This window comes from Gallinula chloropus (genome assembly GCF_964237585.1).
Source record: "Gallinula chloropus genome assembly, contig: HAP1_SCAFFOLD_709, whole genome shotgun sequence".
NCBI classification, from domain to species: domain Eukaryota; kingdom Metazoa; phylum Chordata; class Aves; order Gruiformes; family Rallidae; genus Gallinula; species Gallinula chloropus.
This window is the reverse complement of record NW_028168267.1, coordinates 1-17019: the sequence shown is the minus strand read 5'-3', so window position 1 is coordinate 17019 and position 17019 is coordinate 1. Positions and strand designations below refer to the sequence as shown.

The 17019-nt window shown below is 69.5% G+C and overlaps 1 protein-coding gene and 1 long non-coding RNA gene across 3 annotated transcripts; one reads left to right on the top strand and one right to left on the bottom strand.

Moving 5' to 3' along the window:
* Positions 1–2321: 2321 nt before the first annotated feature.
* On the bottom strand, positions 2322–14933 carry ISOC2 (isochorismatase domain containing 2). Of its 2 annotated transcripts, XM_084281047.1 has the most exons (6): positions 14388–14933; positions 11141–11353; positions 7457–7527; positions 5586–5703; positions 2770–2887; positions 2322–2384 (listed from the first exon to the last, which is right to left on the bottom strand). In XM_084281047.1, the coding sequence occupies exons 1-5, from the start codon at positions 14517–14519 to the stop codon at positions 2801–2803; spliced, it is 621 nt and encodes a 206-aa protein (XP_084137173.1). In that variant the 5' UTR covers positions 14520–14933; the 3' UTR covers positions 2322–2384; positions 2770–2800. The 2 variants fall into 2 exon arrangements, with proteins under 2 accessions (XP_084137173.1, XP_084137172.1); XM_084281046.1 differs by lacking the exon at positions 2322–2384 and having other exon boundaries at positions 2599–2887; positions 14388–14832.
* Positions 14934–15270: 337 nt separating this feature from the next.
* On the top strand, positions 15271–16002 carry LOC311204649. Its single transcript, XR_014618082.1, has 3 exons — positions 15271–15307; positions 15368–15403; positions 15463–16002. It is a non-coding gene; the product is annotated as an uncharacterized lncRNA (long non-coding RNA).
* Positions 16003–17019: the final 1017 nt, after the last annotated feature.

The window sequence follows — 17019 nt, the reverse complement described above, 5'->3', positions numbered from 1 at the left end:
CTGATGATGTCACACCCGTTACACACTCACTGATGATGTCACACCCGTGTCACACTCACTGATGATGGATGTGACACACTCAGTGATGATGTCACACACACACTGATGATGTCACACTCATGTTCACACTCACGGATGATGTCACACCTGTTACACACTCACTGATGATGTCACACCCGTGTTCACACTCCGTGATGATGTCACACACACACTGATGATGTCACACACTCACGGATGATGTCACACCTGTACCACACTCGCTGATGATGTCACACACACTCACTGATGATGTCACACCTGTTACACACTCACGGATGATGTCACACACTCACTGATGATGTCACACCCTCACTGCTGATGTCACACCCGTGTCACACTCACTGATGATGTCACACCCGTTACACACTCACGGATGATGTCACACCTGTTACACACTCACTGATGATGTCACACCCGTGTCACACTCACTGATGACGTCACACCCGTTACACACTCACGGATGATGTCACACCTGTTACACACTCACTGATGATGTCACACCTGTATCACACTCACGGATGATGTCACACACTCGCTGCTGATGTCACACCCTCACTGCTGATGTCACACCCATGGCACACTCACTGATGATGTCACACACCTGTTACACACTCACTGATGATGTCACACCCTCACTGATGATGTCAGACCCGTGTCACACTCCCCCCCCACCCCCCCCCGGTCCCACAGTCTCTGCTCCCCCCCCCCTCAATTCCCCCCCCATCCCCCATCAGTGTCACGCGCTCCCCATCCCCTGTTGCCATGGCAACCGCGCGATGAAAAGGGGGGGGGGGGAGGGTGTCCCCCCAACCCCCCCCCCCCTCCCCCCCCCAGCACGCGCCGCCGCCGCCACTTACCGGAGCTGAACGGGGGGGTCCGGGGGGGGTCCCGGTGCCCGGGGGGGGGTCCCGGGGGGGTCCCGGTGCCCGGTGGGGGGGGGGATGCCCGGGGGGGGGCTCCCGGTGCCCGAGGGGGAGGGGGATGCCCGAGGGAGGGGGGGGTCCGGGGGGGGGGTCCCGGTGCCCGGGGGGGGGTCCCGGGTGGGTCCCGGTGCCCGGGGGGGTCCCGGTGCCCGGGGGGGGGTGGGGATGCCCGGGGGGGGGTCCCGGTGCCTGGAGGGGGGGGGTTCCCCAATCCGGGGCTGGGGATGCGCGGGGGAGGGGGGGTCCGGGGGGGGGTCCCGGTGCCCGGGGGGGGGTCCCGGGGGGGTCCCGGTGCCGGCGCGGAGCCCCCGCAGGACTCAGCCCCCGGCGGGATCCGGCGGCAGCTCCCGGAGGGGGGGGGGGGGAGGATGGAGAAGCCGCGGGGGGGGGGGGATGGAGTGGGTGGGAGGGGGGGGGAGGTGGTCCAGGGGGTGGGCGGGGCCAGATGGCGGGGAGCGCAGCGGATTGGCTGAGCTCAGCCAATGGGGGCGAGGGGGCGGGGCCTGCGCCCCCTCACACTCCCCCCATAAAAGGGATGGGGCGGGGCTGTCGATCAGAGGGGGCGGGGCTAATGGAGGACACGCCCCCTCCCCCCAGGGATGCTGCGGGGGGGAGGGGGGGGATTCCCCCTCCCCCGCCCTTTGGGGAAACCCCCCCTAGACCCCTCCCCTCCCCCCCCCCAAACACCGGTGGGGATATGGGGGGGGAGCAGCGTTTATTGGGGGGGGAGGGGGGGGATGGGGGTACAAGGGGGGGGATGGGGGGCTCAGGGGGTGGGAGGGATGGGGGGTGGGGGGGCTCAGGGGGTGGGGGTTGGGGGGTACAAGGGGGTCAGGGGGGAGGGGGGGATGGGAGGCTCAAGGGATGGGGGTTGGGGGGTGCAAGGGGGTCAAGGGGGAGGGGATGGGGGCTTGGGGGGGAGGGGATGAGGGGTTGGGGGGCTCATGGGGTGGGGGTTGGGGGGTCGGGGGGTGGGAGGGATGGGGGGTGGGGGGGCTCAGGTGATGGGGATGGGGGGTTGGGGGCTCAGAGGGTGGGGGTTGGGGGGTACAAGGGGGTCGGGGGGAGGGGATGGGGATTGGGGGGTGGGAGGGATGGGGGGTTGGGGGGTACAAGGGGGTCAGGGGGTCGGGGGGGGAGGGGATGGGGGGTCTGGGGTGGGAGGGATGGGGGGCTGGGGGCTCAGGGGGTTGGGGGGTGGGGGGGCTCAGGGGGTGGGGGTTGGGGGTACCAGGGGGTCAGGGGGGTCAGGGGGGGAGGTGATGGGGATTGGGGGTGGGAGGGATGGGGGGTTGGGGGCTCAGGGGGGAGGGTATGGGGGTACAAGGGGGGGTCAGGGGGGTCGGGGATGGGGGTTTTGGGGGGTTGGGGGGCTCAGGGGGTGGGGGTTGGGGGTACCAGGGGGGTCAGGGGGTCAGGGGGGGAGGGGATGGGGGGTCTGGGGTGGGAGGGGATGGGGATTGGGGGGCTCAGGGGGTGGGGGTTGGGGGGTACCAGGGGGGTCAGGGGGTCAGGGGGGGAGGGGATGGGGATTGGGGGGTGGGAGGGATGGGGGGTCTGGGGTGGGAGGGATGGGGGGTTGGGGGGTACAAGGGGGTCAGGGGGGTCAGAGGGGGAGGGGATGGGGGGAGGGGGGGCTCAGGGGTTGGGGGTACAAGGGGGGTCAGGGGCTCAGGGGGGAGGGGATGGGGGTTGGGGGGTCAGGGGGTGGGAGGGATGGGGGGTGGGGGGGCTCAGGGGGTGGGGGTTGGGGGTACCATGGGGGTCAGGGGGTCAGGGGGGTCAGGGGGGTCAGGGGCTCAGGGGGCTGAGGGGGGTCGTGGCTCAGGGCTCGGGGGTCACTCAGAGCCCCCCCCCAGGCCCACCCCCCCCAGCAGCGGCAGCAGCCCCGAGTCCGGCGCCGGCTCCTTGATCAGCGGCAGCACCTGGGGGGGGGGGGGGAGGGGGGGGGGGTGCTAATGAGCCGGGGTAATTAGCGCCCACTGACCCCCTAACGAACCCCGAGGGACCCCCAACCAGCCCCTAACGGACCCCAGAGGAATTAAACCCCAACAACCCCCCCAACCCACTAATGAACCACTAATTAGCCCCCTAATGAGCCCCTAATGAACCCCTAATTAACCTCCTAATGAACCTCTAATTAACCCCTAATAAACCCCTAATTAACCCCATAGTGAACCCCTAATTAAACCCCCTAATAAACTCCTTATAAACCCCTAATTAAACCCCTAATAAGCCCCTGATAAACCCCTAATTAAACCCTAATTAACCCTCTAATAAACCCCTGATAAACTCCTAATTAAGCCCCTAATAAGCCCCTGATAAACCCCTAATTAACTCCCTAATAGGCCCCTGATAACCCCCTAATTAACCCCCTAATTAACCCCTAATAACCCCCTGATAAACCCCTAATAAGCCCTTGATAACCCCTAATTAAACCCTTGATAAGCCCCTAATTAACCCCCTAATAAGCCCCTGATAAACCCCTAATAACCCCCCTAATAAATCCCTGATAACCCCCTATTTAAACCCTAATTAACCCCCTAATGAACCCCTAATTAACCCCCAACGAACCCCATAGTGAACCCCTAATTAAACCCCCTAATTAAACCCCCTAGTAACCCCCTGATAAACCTCTAATTAAACCCTAATTAACCCCCAATAAACCCCTGATAACACCCTTAATTAAACCCTAATTAACTCCCTATTGAACCCCTGATAACCCCCTAATTAAACCCTAATTAACTCCCAATGAATCCCTGATAAACTCCTAATTAACCCCCTGATAAACTCCTAATTAAACCCTAATTAACCCCCTAATAAACCCTAATAACCCCCTTAATTAAACTCTAATTAAACCCCTAATGAACCCCTGATAACCCCCTAATTAAACCCTAATTAACCCCCAATGAACACCTGATAAACTCCTAATTAACCCCTAATTAACCCCCTGATAAACTCCTAAATTAAACCCTAATGAACCCCCTAATAAACCCCTAATTAAATCCTAATTAGCCCCCTAATTAAACCCGTAACGAACCCCTGATAACCCCCTCATTAAGCCCCTAACAACCCTCTCATTAGCCCGCTAATTAACCCCTAATGAACCAACCCCAGAACGAGCCCCGGAGCCCTTCAAAGGGAGGGGCGTGGCCAGACGGAGGGGGCGTGGCCAAGGGAAGGGCGGGGTCGAGGCGATGGGCGGGGCTTGTCCAACCGATGGGCGGGGCCGGGAGTGTGCGGGCGGGGCCGGGCGGGAGTGGGCGGGGCTGGGCTGGGCGGGGGCGGGGCTGTGATTGGCGGGGCTGGTAGTGGGCGGGGCCGGGCTAGGCGGGGGCGGGGCTGTGATTGGCAGGGCCGGGAGTGGGTGGGGCTGCGAGGGGCGGGGCCTGGCGGGAGTGGGAGTGGCCTGGGGTGGGCGGGGCGTGTCGGGGCGGGGTCCGCGGTGGGCGGGGCCTGTCGAGGTGGGGGCGGGAGTGGGCGGGGGCAAGGGGGTATGGGAGGGGTCTGGGATGGGCGTGGCCTGGGTGGGCGGGGCCAGGGTGTGTGGGCGGGGCCTGCGGTGGGCGGGGCCTGGTGGGGCGGGGCCGGGCAGGGGTGGGCGTGGCCGGAGGGGGCGGGGCCTGACAGGGCGGGGGGTGGGGGGGTGGGTGGGCGTGGCCTGTCTGGGCAGGGCCTGGGGAGGTGGGGTGGGGGGTGGGTGGGCGGGGCCTGTCTGGGCAGGGCCTGGGGCGGGGGTGGGGGTTGGGTGGGCGGGGCCTGTGTGGGAGTGGCCAGGGGGGCGTGGCCTAGCCTGGCAGAAGGCCGGGTGGGCAGGGCCTGGGGGGGTGGGTGGGGGGTGGGTGGGCGTGGCCTGTCAGGGCGGGGTCTGGGGTGGGCGTGGCCTGTGTGGGCGGGGCCAGGGGCTGCGGGGGTCTGATGTGGGCGTGGCCTGTGTGGGCGGGCCCAGGGTGTGTGGGAGGGGCCTGGTGTGGGAGGGGCCAGAGTAGGCGGGGCCTGTCGGGGGCGGGGCCGGGTGTGGGCGGGGCCAGGGGGTGTGGGAGGGGCCTGATGTGGGCGTGGCCTGCCTGGGCGTGGCGGGGGGGGGGGGGGCGTGTCCTTGCCTGGCGGAAGGCCGGGTGGGCAGGGCCTGGGGGGGTGGAGGGTGGGTGGGCGGGGCCTGTCTGGGCGGGGTCTGGGTGGGCGTGGCCTGTGTGGGCGTGGCCGGGGGCATGTCCTTGCCTGGCGGAAGGCCGGGTGGGCGGGGCCTGTCTGGGCAGGGCCAGGGGGTGGGGGTGGGGGGGTGGGCGGGGCCTGATGTGGGAGGGGCCTGATGTGGGCGTGGCCTGTCTGGGCGTGGCGGGGGGGGGGCGTGTCCTTGCCTGGCGGAAGGCCGGGTGGGCAGGGCCTGGGGGGGTGGGTGGGGGGTGGGTGGGCGTGGCCGGTCAGGGCGGGGTCTGGGTGGGCGTGGCCTGTGTGGGCGTGGCCGGGGGCGTGTCCTTGCCTGGCGGAAGGCCGGGTGGGCAGGGCCTGGGGGGGGTGGGTGGGCGGTGGGTGGGCGTGGCCTGTCAGGGCGGGGGCTGAGGTGGGCGTGGCCTGTGTGGGCGTGGCCTGTGTGGGCGTGGCCGGGGGGCGTGTCCTTGCCTGGCGGAAGGCCGGGTGGGCGGCGTCGCGCAGCAGCAGCAGCAGGAGACTCTCGCTGGTGGTCAGGAAGGCGCCGCTCTGCCGCAGCCGCTCCAGCGCCACGCCACGGTCCACCTGGCTGCGGGGGGCGGGGACCCTCAGCGACCCCCCCCTGGGATCCCCCCCTGGGACCCCCCCCAGGGACAACCCCCAGGGACCCCCCCCTTGAACCCCCCCTGGGACCCCCCCCGGGACCCCCCCCCAGGGACCACCCCTGGGACCCCCCCCTGGGACCCCCCCCCAGGGACCCCCCCTGGGACCGCCCCCAGAGACCCCCACTGGGACACCCCCCTGGGACCCCCCCCGGGACCCCCCCTGGGACCCCCCCCCCAGAGACCCCCCCAGGGACCCCCCCTGGGACCACCCCCTGGGACCCCCCCCAGGGACCCCCCCCCAGGGACCCCCCTGGGACCCCCCCCGGGACCCTCCCCAGGACCCCCCCCCATGGACCCCCCCTGGGACCCCCCCCCAGGGACCCCCCCTGAGACCCCCCCCTGGGACCCCACAGGGACCCCCCCTCAGGGACCCCCCCTGGGTCCCCCCCCTGGGACCCCCCCTGGGACCCCCCCCCAGGGACCCCCCCCAGGGACCCCCCCCCAGGGACCCCCCCTGGGACCCCCTCCAGGGACCCCCCCCCTGGGACACCCAAGGAGCCCCCCAGAGACCCCTCAGGGACACCCAGAGACCCCCCAGGGACCTTCAGGGACCCCCAGAGACCCTCCAGGGACACTCAGTGATCCCCTTGGGACCCTCAGGGACCCCCAGGGACCCCCCCCAGGGACATGCAGAGACCCCCAGGGACACTCAGGGGCCCCCCAAGACCCCCCAGGGACACTCAGTGATCCCCTTGGGACCCTCAGGGACCCCCAGGGACACCCAAGGACCCCCCAGGGACCTCCAGGGACCCCCAGAGACCCCCCAGGGACACTCAGTGATCCCCTTGGGACCCTCAGGGACCCCCAGAGACACCCAAGGGCCCCCCAGGGACTCCCAAGGACCCTCAGAGACCACCCAGGGACCCCCAGGGATACTCAGGGACCCCCCAGGGACACTCAGAGACCTCCCAGAGACCCCCAGGGACCCCCAGAGACCCCCCAGGGACACTCAGAGACCCCCTGGGACCCCCAGGGATACTCAGGGACCCCCCAGGGACACTCAGAGACCTCCCAGAGACCCCCAGGGACCCCCAGAGACCCCCCAGGGACACTCAGAGACCCCCTGGGACCCCCAGGGATACTCAGGGACCCCCCAGGGACACTCAGAGACCCCCAGGGATACTCAGAGACCACCCAGAGACCCCCAGGGACCCTCAGAGACCCCCCCCAGGGACCCTCAGGGATCCTCAGAGACCACCCAGAGACCCCCAGGGATACTCAGGGACCCCCAGAGATCCCCCCAGGACACTCAGGGACCCCCCAGGGTCCCTCAGGGACCCTCAGAGACCACCCAGGGACCCCCAGAGACCCTCAGGGACCCGCAAGGACTCCCCAGGGACCCCCAGAGACCCCCCAGGGACACTCAGTGATCCCCTTGGGACCCTCAGGGACCCCCCAGGGACCCTCAGAGACCACCCAGGGACCCCCAGGGACACTCAGTGAGCCCCTTGGGACCCTCAGGGACCACCCAGGGACCCCCCAGGGACCCTCAGGGACCCTCAGAGACCACCCAGGGACCCCTAGGGACCCTCAGGGGCCCCAGAGACACCCAAGGACCCCCCCAGGGACCCTCAGGGGCCCCCAGAGACAACCCAGGGACCCCCAGGACACTCAGGGACCCCCAGGGACCCTCAGGGACCCTCAGGGACCCTCAGAGACCCCCCAGGGGCCCCCCACCTGCGGGAGGAGCAGGCGTCCACCACCACGTGCACGTCGAGCCCCCGGTCCAGCAGATCCAGCGCCGTTTGCTGGGGGGGGGTGGGGGGATTGGGGGGGGATTGGGGGGGCAGTTCAGCACCCACAGACCCATCCAGCCCCCCCAGACCCCCCCCCAAAGTCACCATGGCCCCCCCAACCCCTCCAGACCCCAGCATCCCCCCAGACCCCCAGGAGCACCCCAACGTCCAGGACCCCCCAGACCCTGGGACCGCCCCCAAGACCCTTGGGACCCCCCCCCCCAGACCCCTGGGACCCCCTCAGATCTCCCCCCAGTCACCAGGGCCCCCCAACCCCCAGACCCCTGGGACCCACCCAGACCCCTGGGACCCCTCAGATCCTTGGGACCCCCCCAGACCCCTCCAGACCCCTGGGACCCCCTCAGATCCTTGGGACCCCCTTGGATCCCCCCAAGTCACCATGGCCCCCCCAACCCCCCAGACCCCTGGGAGCCCCCAGACCCCTGGGACCCCTCCAGACCCCTGGGACCCCTCAGATCTCCCCCAGTCACCATGGCCCCCTAACCCACCAGACCCCTGGGACCCCCCCAGACCCTCTCAACCCCCCAGACCCCCCAGACCCCTGGGACCCCCTCAGATCCCCCCAATCACCACGGCCCCCCAACCCCCAGACCCCTGGGACCCCCCAAACCCCTAGAACCCCTCCAGACCCCTGGGACCCCCTCAGATCCACCCCAGTCACCATGGCCCCCCAACCCCCAGACCCCTTGGGATCCCCTCAGATCCTTGGGACCCCCCCAGACCTTCTCAACCCTCCAGACCCCTGGGACCCCCTCAGATCCCCCCAGTCACCATGGCCCCCCAACCCCCAGACCCTTGGGACCCCCCAGACCCTCTCAACCCCCCAGACCCCCCCAGACCCCTGGGACCCCCTCAGACCCCTGGGACCCCCTCAGATCCTTGGGACCCCCCCAGACCCCTCCAGCCCCCTGGGACCCCCAACCCCCAGACCCCTGGGACCCCCCCAGCCCCCTGGGACCCCCTCAGATCCCCCCCAGTCACCATGGACCCCCAAACCCCAGACCCCCGGGACCCCCCCAGACCCTTGGGACCCCCCAGACCCTCTCAACCCCCCAGACCCCCCTAACCCCTGGGACCCCCCAGATCCTTGGGACCCCCTTGGATCCCCCCAAGTCACCATGGCCCCCCAACCCCCAGACCCCTGGGACCCCCCAGACCCCCGGTACCCCCTCAGATCCCCCCCAGTCACCATGGACCCCCAATCCCCAGACCCCTGGGACCCCCCCAGACCCCTGGGACCCCCCCAAGACCCTTGGGACCCCCTCAGACCCCTGGGACCCCCTCAGATCTCCCCCAATTACCAGGGCCCCCCAACCCCCAGACCCCTGGAACCCCCACAGATCCTTGGGACCCCTCCCAGACCTTCTCAACACCCCAGACCCCTGGGACCCCCCCAGATCCTTGGGATCCCCTCAGATCCCCCCCAGTCACCATGGCCCCCCAACCCCCAGACCCCTGGGACCCCCCCAGACCCCTAGAACCTCCCAAGACCCTTGGGACCCCCTCAGATCCTTGGGACACCCCCAGACCTTCTCAAACCCCCAGATCCCTGGGACCCCCCCAGATACTTGGGACCCCCTCAGATCCTTGGGACACCCCCAGACCCTCTCAACCCCCCAGACCCCTGGGACCCCCCAGGTCCTTGGGACCCCCTCAGAGCCCTGGGACCCCCCCAGATCCCCCCCAATCACCACGGCCCCCCAACCCCCAGACCCCTGGGACCCCCTCAGATCCTTGGGACCCCCCCAGACCCCTCCAGACCCCTGGGACCCCCCCAGACCCCTGGGACCCCCCAGAACCTTGGGACCCCCCCAGACCCCTCCAGCCCCCTGGGACCCCCAACCCCCAGACCCCTGGGACCCCCCCAGCCCCCTGGGACCCCCTCAGATCCCCCCCAGTCACCATGGCCCCCCAACCCCCAGACCCCTGGGACCCCCCCAGACCCCTAGAACCTCCCAAGACCCTTGGGACCCCCTCAGATCCTTGGGACACCCCCAGACCTTCTCAAACCCCCAGATCCCTGGGACCCCCCCAGATACTTGGGACCCCCTCAGATCCTTGGGACACCCCCAGACCCTCTCAACCCCCCAGACCCCTGGGACCCCCCAGGTCCTTGGGACCCCCTCAGAGCCCTGGGACCCCCCCAGATCCCCCCCAATCACCACGGCCCCCCAACCCCCAGACCCCTGGGACCCCCTCAGATCCTTGGGACCCCCCCAGACCCCTCCAGACCCCTGGGACCCCCCCAGACCCCTGGGACCCCCCAGAACCTTGGGACCCCCCCAGACCCCTCCAGCCCCCTGGGACCCCCAACCCCCAGACCCCTGGGACCCCCCCAGCCCCCTGGGACCCCCTCAGATCCCCCCCAGTCACCATGGACCCCCAAACCCCAGACCCCCGGGACCCCCCCAGACCCTTGGGACCCCCCCAGACCCTCTCAACCCCCCAGACCCCCCTAACCCCTGGGACCCCCCAGATCCTTGGGACCCCCTTGGATCCCCCCAAGTCACCATGGCCCCCCAACCCCCAGACCCCTGGGACCCCCCAGACCCCCGGTACCCCCTCAGATCCTTGGGACCCCCTCAGATCCCCCCCAGTCACCATGGACCCCCAATCCCCCAAACCCCTAGAACCCCTCCAAGACCCTTGGGACCCCCTCAGATCCTTGGGACCCCCCCAGACCTTCTCAACCCTCCAGACCCCTGGGACCCCCTCAGATCTCCCCCAATTACCAGGGCCCCCCAACCCCCAGACCCCTGGGACCCCCCAGACCCTCTCAACCCCTCAGACCCCCCCAGACCCCTGGGACCCCCTCAGACCCCTGGGACCCCCTCAGATCCTTGGGACCCCCCCAGACCCCTCCAGCCCCCTGGGACCCCCAACCCCCAGACCCCTGGGACCCCCCCAGACCTCCGGGACCCCCTCAGATCCTTGGGACCCCCTCAGATCCCCCCCAGTCACCATGGACCCCCAGACCCCCAGGACCCCCCAGACCCCTAGAACCCCCCCAAGACCCTTGGGACCCCCCCAGACCCCTGGGACCCCCCAGAACCTTGAGACCCCCCCCCAGACCCTCTCAACCCCCCAGACCCCTCCAGACCCCTGGGACCCCCAACCCCCAGACCTCTGGGACCCCCCCAGCCCCCTGGGACCCCCTCAGATCTCCCCCAATTACCAGGGCCCCCCAACCCCCAGACCCCTGGGACCCCCCAGACCCTCTCAACCCCTCAGACCCCCCCAGACCCCTGGGACCCCCTCAGACCCCTGGGACCCCCTCAGATCCTTGGGACCCCCTCAGATCCTTGGGACACCCCCAGACCCCTCCAGACCCCTGGGACCCCCTCAGATCCCCCCCAGTCACCATGACCCCCCAACCCCCAGACCCCTGGGACCCCCAGACCCCTGGGACCCCCCCAGACCCTCTCAACCCCCCAGACCCCCCCAGACCCCTGGGACCCCCTCAGATCCCCCCAATCACCACGGCCCCCCAACCCCCAGACCCCTGGGACCCCCCAGACCCTCTCAACCCCCCAGACCCTCTCAACCCCCCAGACCCCCCCCAGCCCCCTGGGACCCCCCCCCCCCTCAGCCCCCAGCCCCCCACCAGCACGCAGGCCTGGGTCTCGATGCCGCAGAGGATGGCGGCGCTGAGGTGGGGCCGCGCCCGCAGCTCGGCCTCCACGGCCGGGACCACCATGCTGAAGCAGGTTTTGGGGTGCTTGGGCAGGTCCTGAGCCCCCAGCTCGGGCACCGTGGGGCCCAGAACCCGCGGGTGCTGCTCCGTCACCACCACCGGCACCCCCAGCACCCGGCACCCCTGTGGGGAGGGGGAGAGGGGGGGTCAGTGGGGGGGTCTTTGGGGTCAGGGCACAGGGGGTTGGGGAGGTTATTGGGGGGGGGTCAGTGGGGGGTGTCAGTGGGGTCTGGGTGGGTGCTGCTTCGGCACCACTATCAGCACCCCCAGCACCCGGCACCCCTGTGGGGAGGGGGAGAGGGGGGGTCAGCGGGACCCTGGGGGGTCTTTGGGGGTCTGGGGGGGGTGGTCACAGAGGGTTGGGGAGGTTATTGGGGGGGGGTCAGTGGGGGGGGTCAGTGGGGTCAGGGCTGGGGGTCCCAGCACCCGTGGGTGCTGCTTCGGCACCACCACCGGCACCCCCAGCACCCGGCACCCCTGTGGGGAGGGGGAGAGGGGGGGTCAGCGGGACCCAGGGGGGTCTTTGGGGTCGGGGGGGGGGTCACAGGGGGTTGGGGAGGTTATTGAGGGGGGGTCAGTGGGGTCAGGGTGGGGGGGTCACAGGGGGCAGATTGGGGGGGTCAGTGAGGGGGTCATAGGGGTCAGGGTGTGGGGGGAGTCACAGGGGGTTGGGGGTCAGTGGGGGGTCAGTGGGGGGGGTCAGTGGGGGGGTCACAGGGGTCGGGGGTCACAGGGGGCTGGGGGGCAGATTGGAGGGGTCAATGGGGGGGTCTTTGGGGTCAGGGCAGGGGGGTCACAGGGGTCGGGGGGTCACAGGGGGCTGGGGGTAGATTGGGGGGTCAGTGGGGGGGTCTCTGGGGTCAGGGCAGGGGGGTGTCATAGGGGTTTGGGGGAGGGTCTGGGGGGTCCGGGGGGGGGTCACAGGGGCCAGATGGGGGGGGTCATTGGTGGGGTCTTTGGGGTCAAGGTGGGGGGGGTCACAGGGGGCTGGGGGTCAGTGGGGGGGTCAGTGGGCGGGTCACAGGGGTCGGGGGGGTCACAGGGGGCTGGGGAGGTTATTGGGGGGGGGTCAGTGGGGTCAGGGTGGGGGGGTCACAGGGGGTAGATTGGGGGGGGTCAGTGAGGGGGTCATAGGGGTCAGGGTGTGGGGGGAGTCACAGGGGGTTGGGGGTCAGTGGGGGGCTCAGTGGGGGGGGTCACAGGGGGCAGATTGGGGGGGTCAGTGGGGGGGTCACAGGGGTCGGGGGTCACAGGGGGCTGGGGGGCAGATTGGAGGGGTCAATGGGGGGGTCTTTGGGGTCAGGGCAGGGGGGGTCACAGGGGTCAGGGGGGTCACAGGGGGCTGGGGGTAGATTGGGGGGGTCAGTGGGGGGGTCTCTGGGGTCAGGGCAGGGGGGTGTCATAGGGGTTTGGGGGAGGGTCTGGGGGGTCCGGGGGGGGGGTCACAGGGGCCAGATGGGGGGGGTCATTGGGGGGGTCTTTGGGGTCAGGGCGGGGGGGGGGTCATAGGGGTTTGGGGGAGGGTCTGGGGGGTCCGGGGGGGGGGTCACAGGGGCCAGATGGGGGGGGTCATTGGGGGGGTCTTTGGGGTCAAGGTGGGGGGGGTCACAGGGGGCTGGGGGTCAGTGGGGGGGTCAGTGGAGGGGTCACAGGGGTCGGGGGGGTCACAGGGGGCTGGGGAGGTTATTGGGGGGGTCAGTGGGGTCAGGGTGGGGGGGGGTCACAGGGGGCAGATTGGGGGGGTCAATGGGGGGGTCTTTGGGGTCAGGGTGGGGGGGGGTCACAGGGGGTTGGGGGTCAGTGGGGGGCTCAGTGGGGGGGTCACAGGGGGCAGATTGGGGGTGTCAGTGGGGTGGTCACAGGGGTCGGGGGTCACAGGGGGCTGGGGGGCAGATTGGAGGGGTCAATGGGGGGGTCTTTGGGGTCAGGGCAGGGGGGTCACAGGGGTCGGGGGGTCACAGGGGGCTGGGGGTAGATTGGGGGGGTCAGCGGGGTCAGGGTGGGGGGGTCACAGGGGGCAGATTGGGGGGGTCTTTGGGGTCAGGGCAGGGGGGGTCACAGGGGGCAGATTGGGGGGGGTCAGTGGGGTCAGGGTGGGGGGGTCACAGGGGCCAGATGGGGGGGGTCATTGGGGGGGTCTTTGGGGTCAAGGTGGGGGGGGTCACAGGGGGTTGGGGGTCAGTGGGGGGGTCAGTGGGGGGGTCTTTGGGGTCAGGGAGGGTCACAGGGGGTTGGGGAGGTTATTGGGGGGGTCAGTGGGGTCAGAGTGGGGGGGGTCACAGGGAGCAGATTGGGGGGGTCAGTGGGGGGGTCATAGGGGTCAGGGCGGGGGGGGGGGTCACAGGGGGCTGGGGGTCAGTGGGGGGCTCAGTGGGGGGGTCACAGGGGGCAGATTCCGGGGGTCAGTGGGGGGGTCACAGGGGTCGGGGGTCACAGGGGGCTGGGGGGCAGATTGGAGGGGTCAATGGGGGGGTCTTTGGGGTCAGGGCAGGGGGGGTCACAGGGGTCAGGGGGGTCACAGGGGGCTGGGGGTAGATTGGGGGGGTCAGCGGGGTCAGGGTGGGGGGGTCACAGGGGGCAGATTGGGGGGGTCTTTGGGGTCAGGGCAGGGGGGGTCACAGGGGACAGATTGGGGGGGGTCAGTGGGGGGGGTCTTTGGGGTTGGGTCACAGGGGGTTGGGGGGTAGATTGGGGGGGTCAGTGGGGGGTCTTTGGGGTCAGGGCAGGGGGGGTCACAGGGGGCTGAGGGTCAGTTGGGGGGTCAGTGGGGGGGTCAGTGGGGGGTCACAGGGGTCGGGGGGGTCACAGGGGGCTGGGGGAGGGTCTGGGGGGTCCGGGGGGGGGGGTCACAGGGGGCAGATTGGGGGGGTCAGTGGGGGGGTCACAGGGGTCAGGGTGGGGGGGTCACAGGGGGCAGATTGGGGGTGTCAGTGGGGGGGTCACAGTGGTCGGGGGGGTCACAGGGGGCTGGGGGGCTGATGGGGGGGTCAGTGGGGGGGTCTTTGGGTCAGGGTGGGGGGGTCATGGGGGGGTCACAGGGGTCGGGGGGGTCACAGGGGGCAGATTGGGGGGGTCAATGGGGGGGTCTTTGGGGTCAGGGCAGGGGGGGTCACAGGGGTTTGGGGGGGGGTCCCGGGGGGTGTGGGGGGGTCGTTACCTGCAGGACCCGCGCGGCCACGGCCACGATCTGGGGGAAAAAGGCGACGGAGCCGCGGAAACGCTCCTGGAGGTCACAGAGGAAGAGGATGGAGGCGGCCGGGGACACGCGGCCCAGGCGCCGGGTGGCCATGGGCACCGGGGCGCGGTGACGTCACGGGGCGCCGCGGTCAGACACGCGGTGACGTCACTGGGAGGTCACTGGGTCCGATGAGGCGTGTGTGACGTCACAGGTGGCGGCGAGACACGTGTGACGTCACAGGTGCGGTGTGAGGTCACGGGGAGGCCGCTGGGTCCGGTGACGCACGTGTGACGTCACAGATGCCGTGTGACGTCAGCAGGCGCGGTGTGACGTCACGGGGTCCGATGACGTGTGTGTGACGTCACAGGTGCGGTGTGAGGTCACGGGGTCCGAGGACGCGTGTGTGACGTCACAGGTATGGCGTGAGGTCACGGGGAGGCCGCTGGGTCCGGTGATGCACGTGTGACGTCACAGATGCCGTGTGACGTCAGCAGGCGTGGTGTGACGTCACGGGGTCCGATGACGTGTGTGTGACGTCAGCAGATGAGGTGTGACGTCACAGGGAGGTCACGGGGTCCGGTGACGCACGTGTGACGTCACAGATGCTGTGTGACGTCAGCAGGCACAGTGTGACGTCACAGGGTCCAATGACGTGTGTGTGACGTCAGCAGGTGAGGTGTGAGGTCACGGGGAGGTCACAGGCTCCGATGACACACGTGTGACGTCAGCAGGTGGCAGCAAGACACGTGTGACGTCACAGGTGCGGTGTGACGTCACAGGGTCCGATGACGTGTGTGTGACGTCAGCAGGCGCGGTGTGAGGTCACGGGGTCCGAGGACGCGTGTGTGACGTCACAGGTGGCGGCGAGATGCGTGTGACGTCAGCAGGCGCGGTGTGAGGTCACGGGGTCCGATGACGTGTATGTGACGTCAGCAGGTGCGGTGTGACGTCACGGGGAGGTCACAGGGTCCGGTGACGCGCGTGTGACGTCACAGGTATGGTGTGAGGTCACGGGGAGGTCACAGGCTCCAATGACACGTGTGTGACGTCACAGGTGGCGGCGAGACACGTGTGACGTCACAGGTGCGGTGTGAGGTCACGGGGAGGTCACAGGCTCCGGTGACACACGTGTGACGTCACAGATGCTGTGTGACGTCAGCAGGCGCGGTGTGACGTCACGGGGCCCAATGACGTGTGTGTGACGTCACAGGTGCGGTGTGAGGTCACGGGGTCCGATGAGGCGTGTGTGACGTCACAGGTGGCGGCGAGATGCGTGTGACGTCACAGGTGCAGTGTGACGTCACGGGGTCCGAGGACGCGTGTGTGACGTCAGCAGATGAGGTGTGACGTCACGGGGAGGTCACAGGGTCTGGTGACGTGCGTGTGACGTCACAGGTGCGGTGTGAGGTCACGGGGTCCGAGGACGCGTGTGTGACGTCAGCAGGTGCGGTATGATGTCACAGGGAGGTCACAGGCTCCGGTGATGCGTGTGACGTCACAGATGCCGTGTGACGTCAGCAGGCGCGGTGTGACGTCACGGGGTCCGATGACGTGTGTGTGACGTCAGCAGATGAGGTGTGAGGTCACGGGGAGGTCACGGGGTCTGGTGACGCGCGTGTGACGTCACAGGTGCGGTGTGAGGTCACGGGGTCCGAGGACGCGTGTGTGACGTCACAGGTATGGTGTGAGGTCACGGGGAGGTCACGGGGTCCGAGGACACACGTGTGACGTCACAAGTGGCGTCGAGACGCGTGTGACGTCAGCTGGTGCGGTGTGAGGTCACGGGGAGGTCACAGGGAGGTCCGGTGACGCGCGTGTGATGACGTCACAGATGCCGCGTGACGTCACAGGTGCAGCGTGAGGTCACGGGGAGGTGGTCACGGGCTCCGGCGACGCGCGTGTGACGTCACAGATGCCGTGTGACGTCACAGGTGCCGTGTGACGTCACAGGTGGCGGCGGGACGCCCGTGAGGTCACAGGGAGCGAGGACCCTCCCTCCCCCCCTCCACACTCACACTCACCCCTCCCCCACCGCGTGACGTCCTCCGCCGCGATGACGTGTCCGGTGACGTCGCCTCCCCCTGGGGGGGGTGGGGGGTGGGGGGGTTTCCACGCGCCCCTCGCGCGCCCGGTGCACGCGCGTGGGAGAGCCCCGAGGTCACGTGGTCGCTCTCGCGCGCGCGCTTCCGCCTCCCTCCCCCCTCCCCTCACCCCACCCCCCACCCCCGGCAGCCAATCAGCGGCCGCGTCTCCACACCGCCCCCCTCCCCCAACGCCCCGCCCCCCTCTCCCCACAACCAATCGCGGCGTCCGACCAATCAGAAGCCAGGGGCGGCCACCGGGGCCAATCAGAGCGAAGCAGCGGAGTCTCCGCCCCCCTCCCCCCCGCCCCTCAGACACCCCCAGCGCTGGCCAATCAGAGGCAGGGGGAGGAGGGTGGGGCGTGGCTTAGCAAGGGGGCGTGTCCAGAGCGCGAACGCCCCGCCCACCTGCCTCGCCCCCCTTAAAGGAGCCGCAGGGTCCTAGAGAGACCCCGCGGGGGGCTGAGGGGTCCTGGGGAGACCCCGGGGGGTGCTGAGGGGTCCTGGGGGGTGGCTGAGGGGTCCTGGGG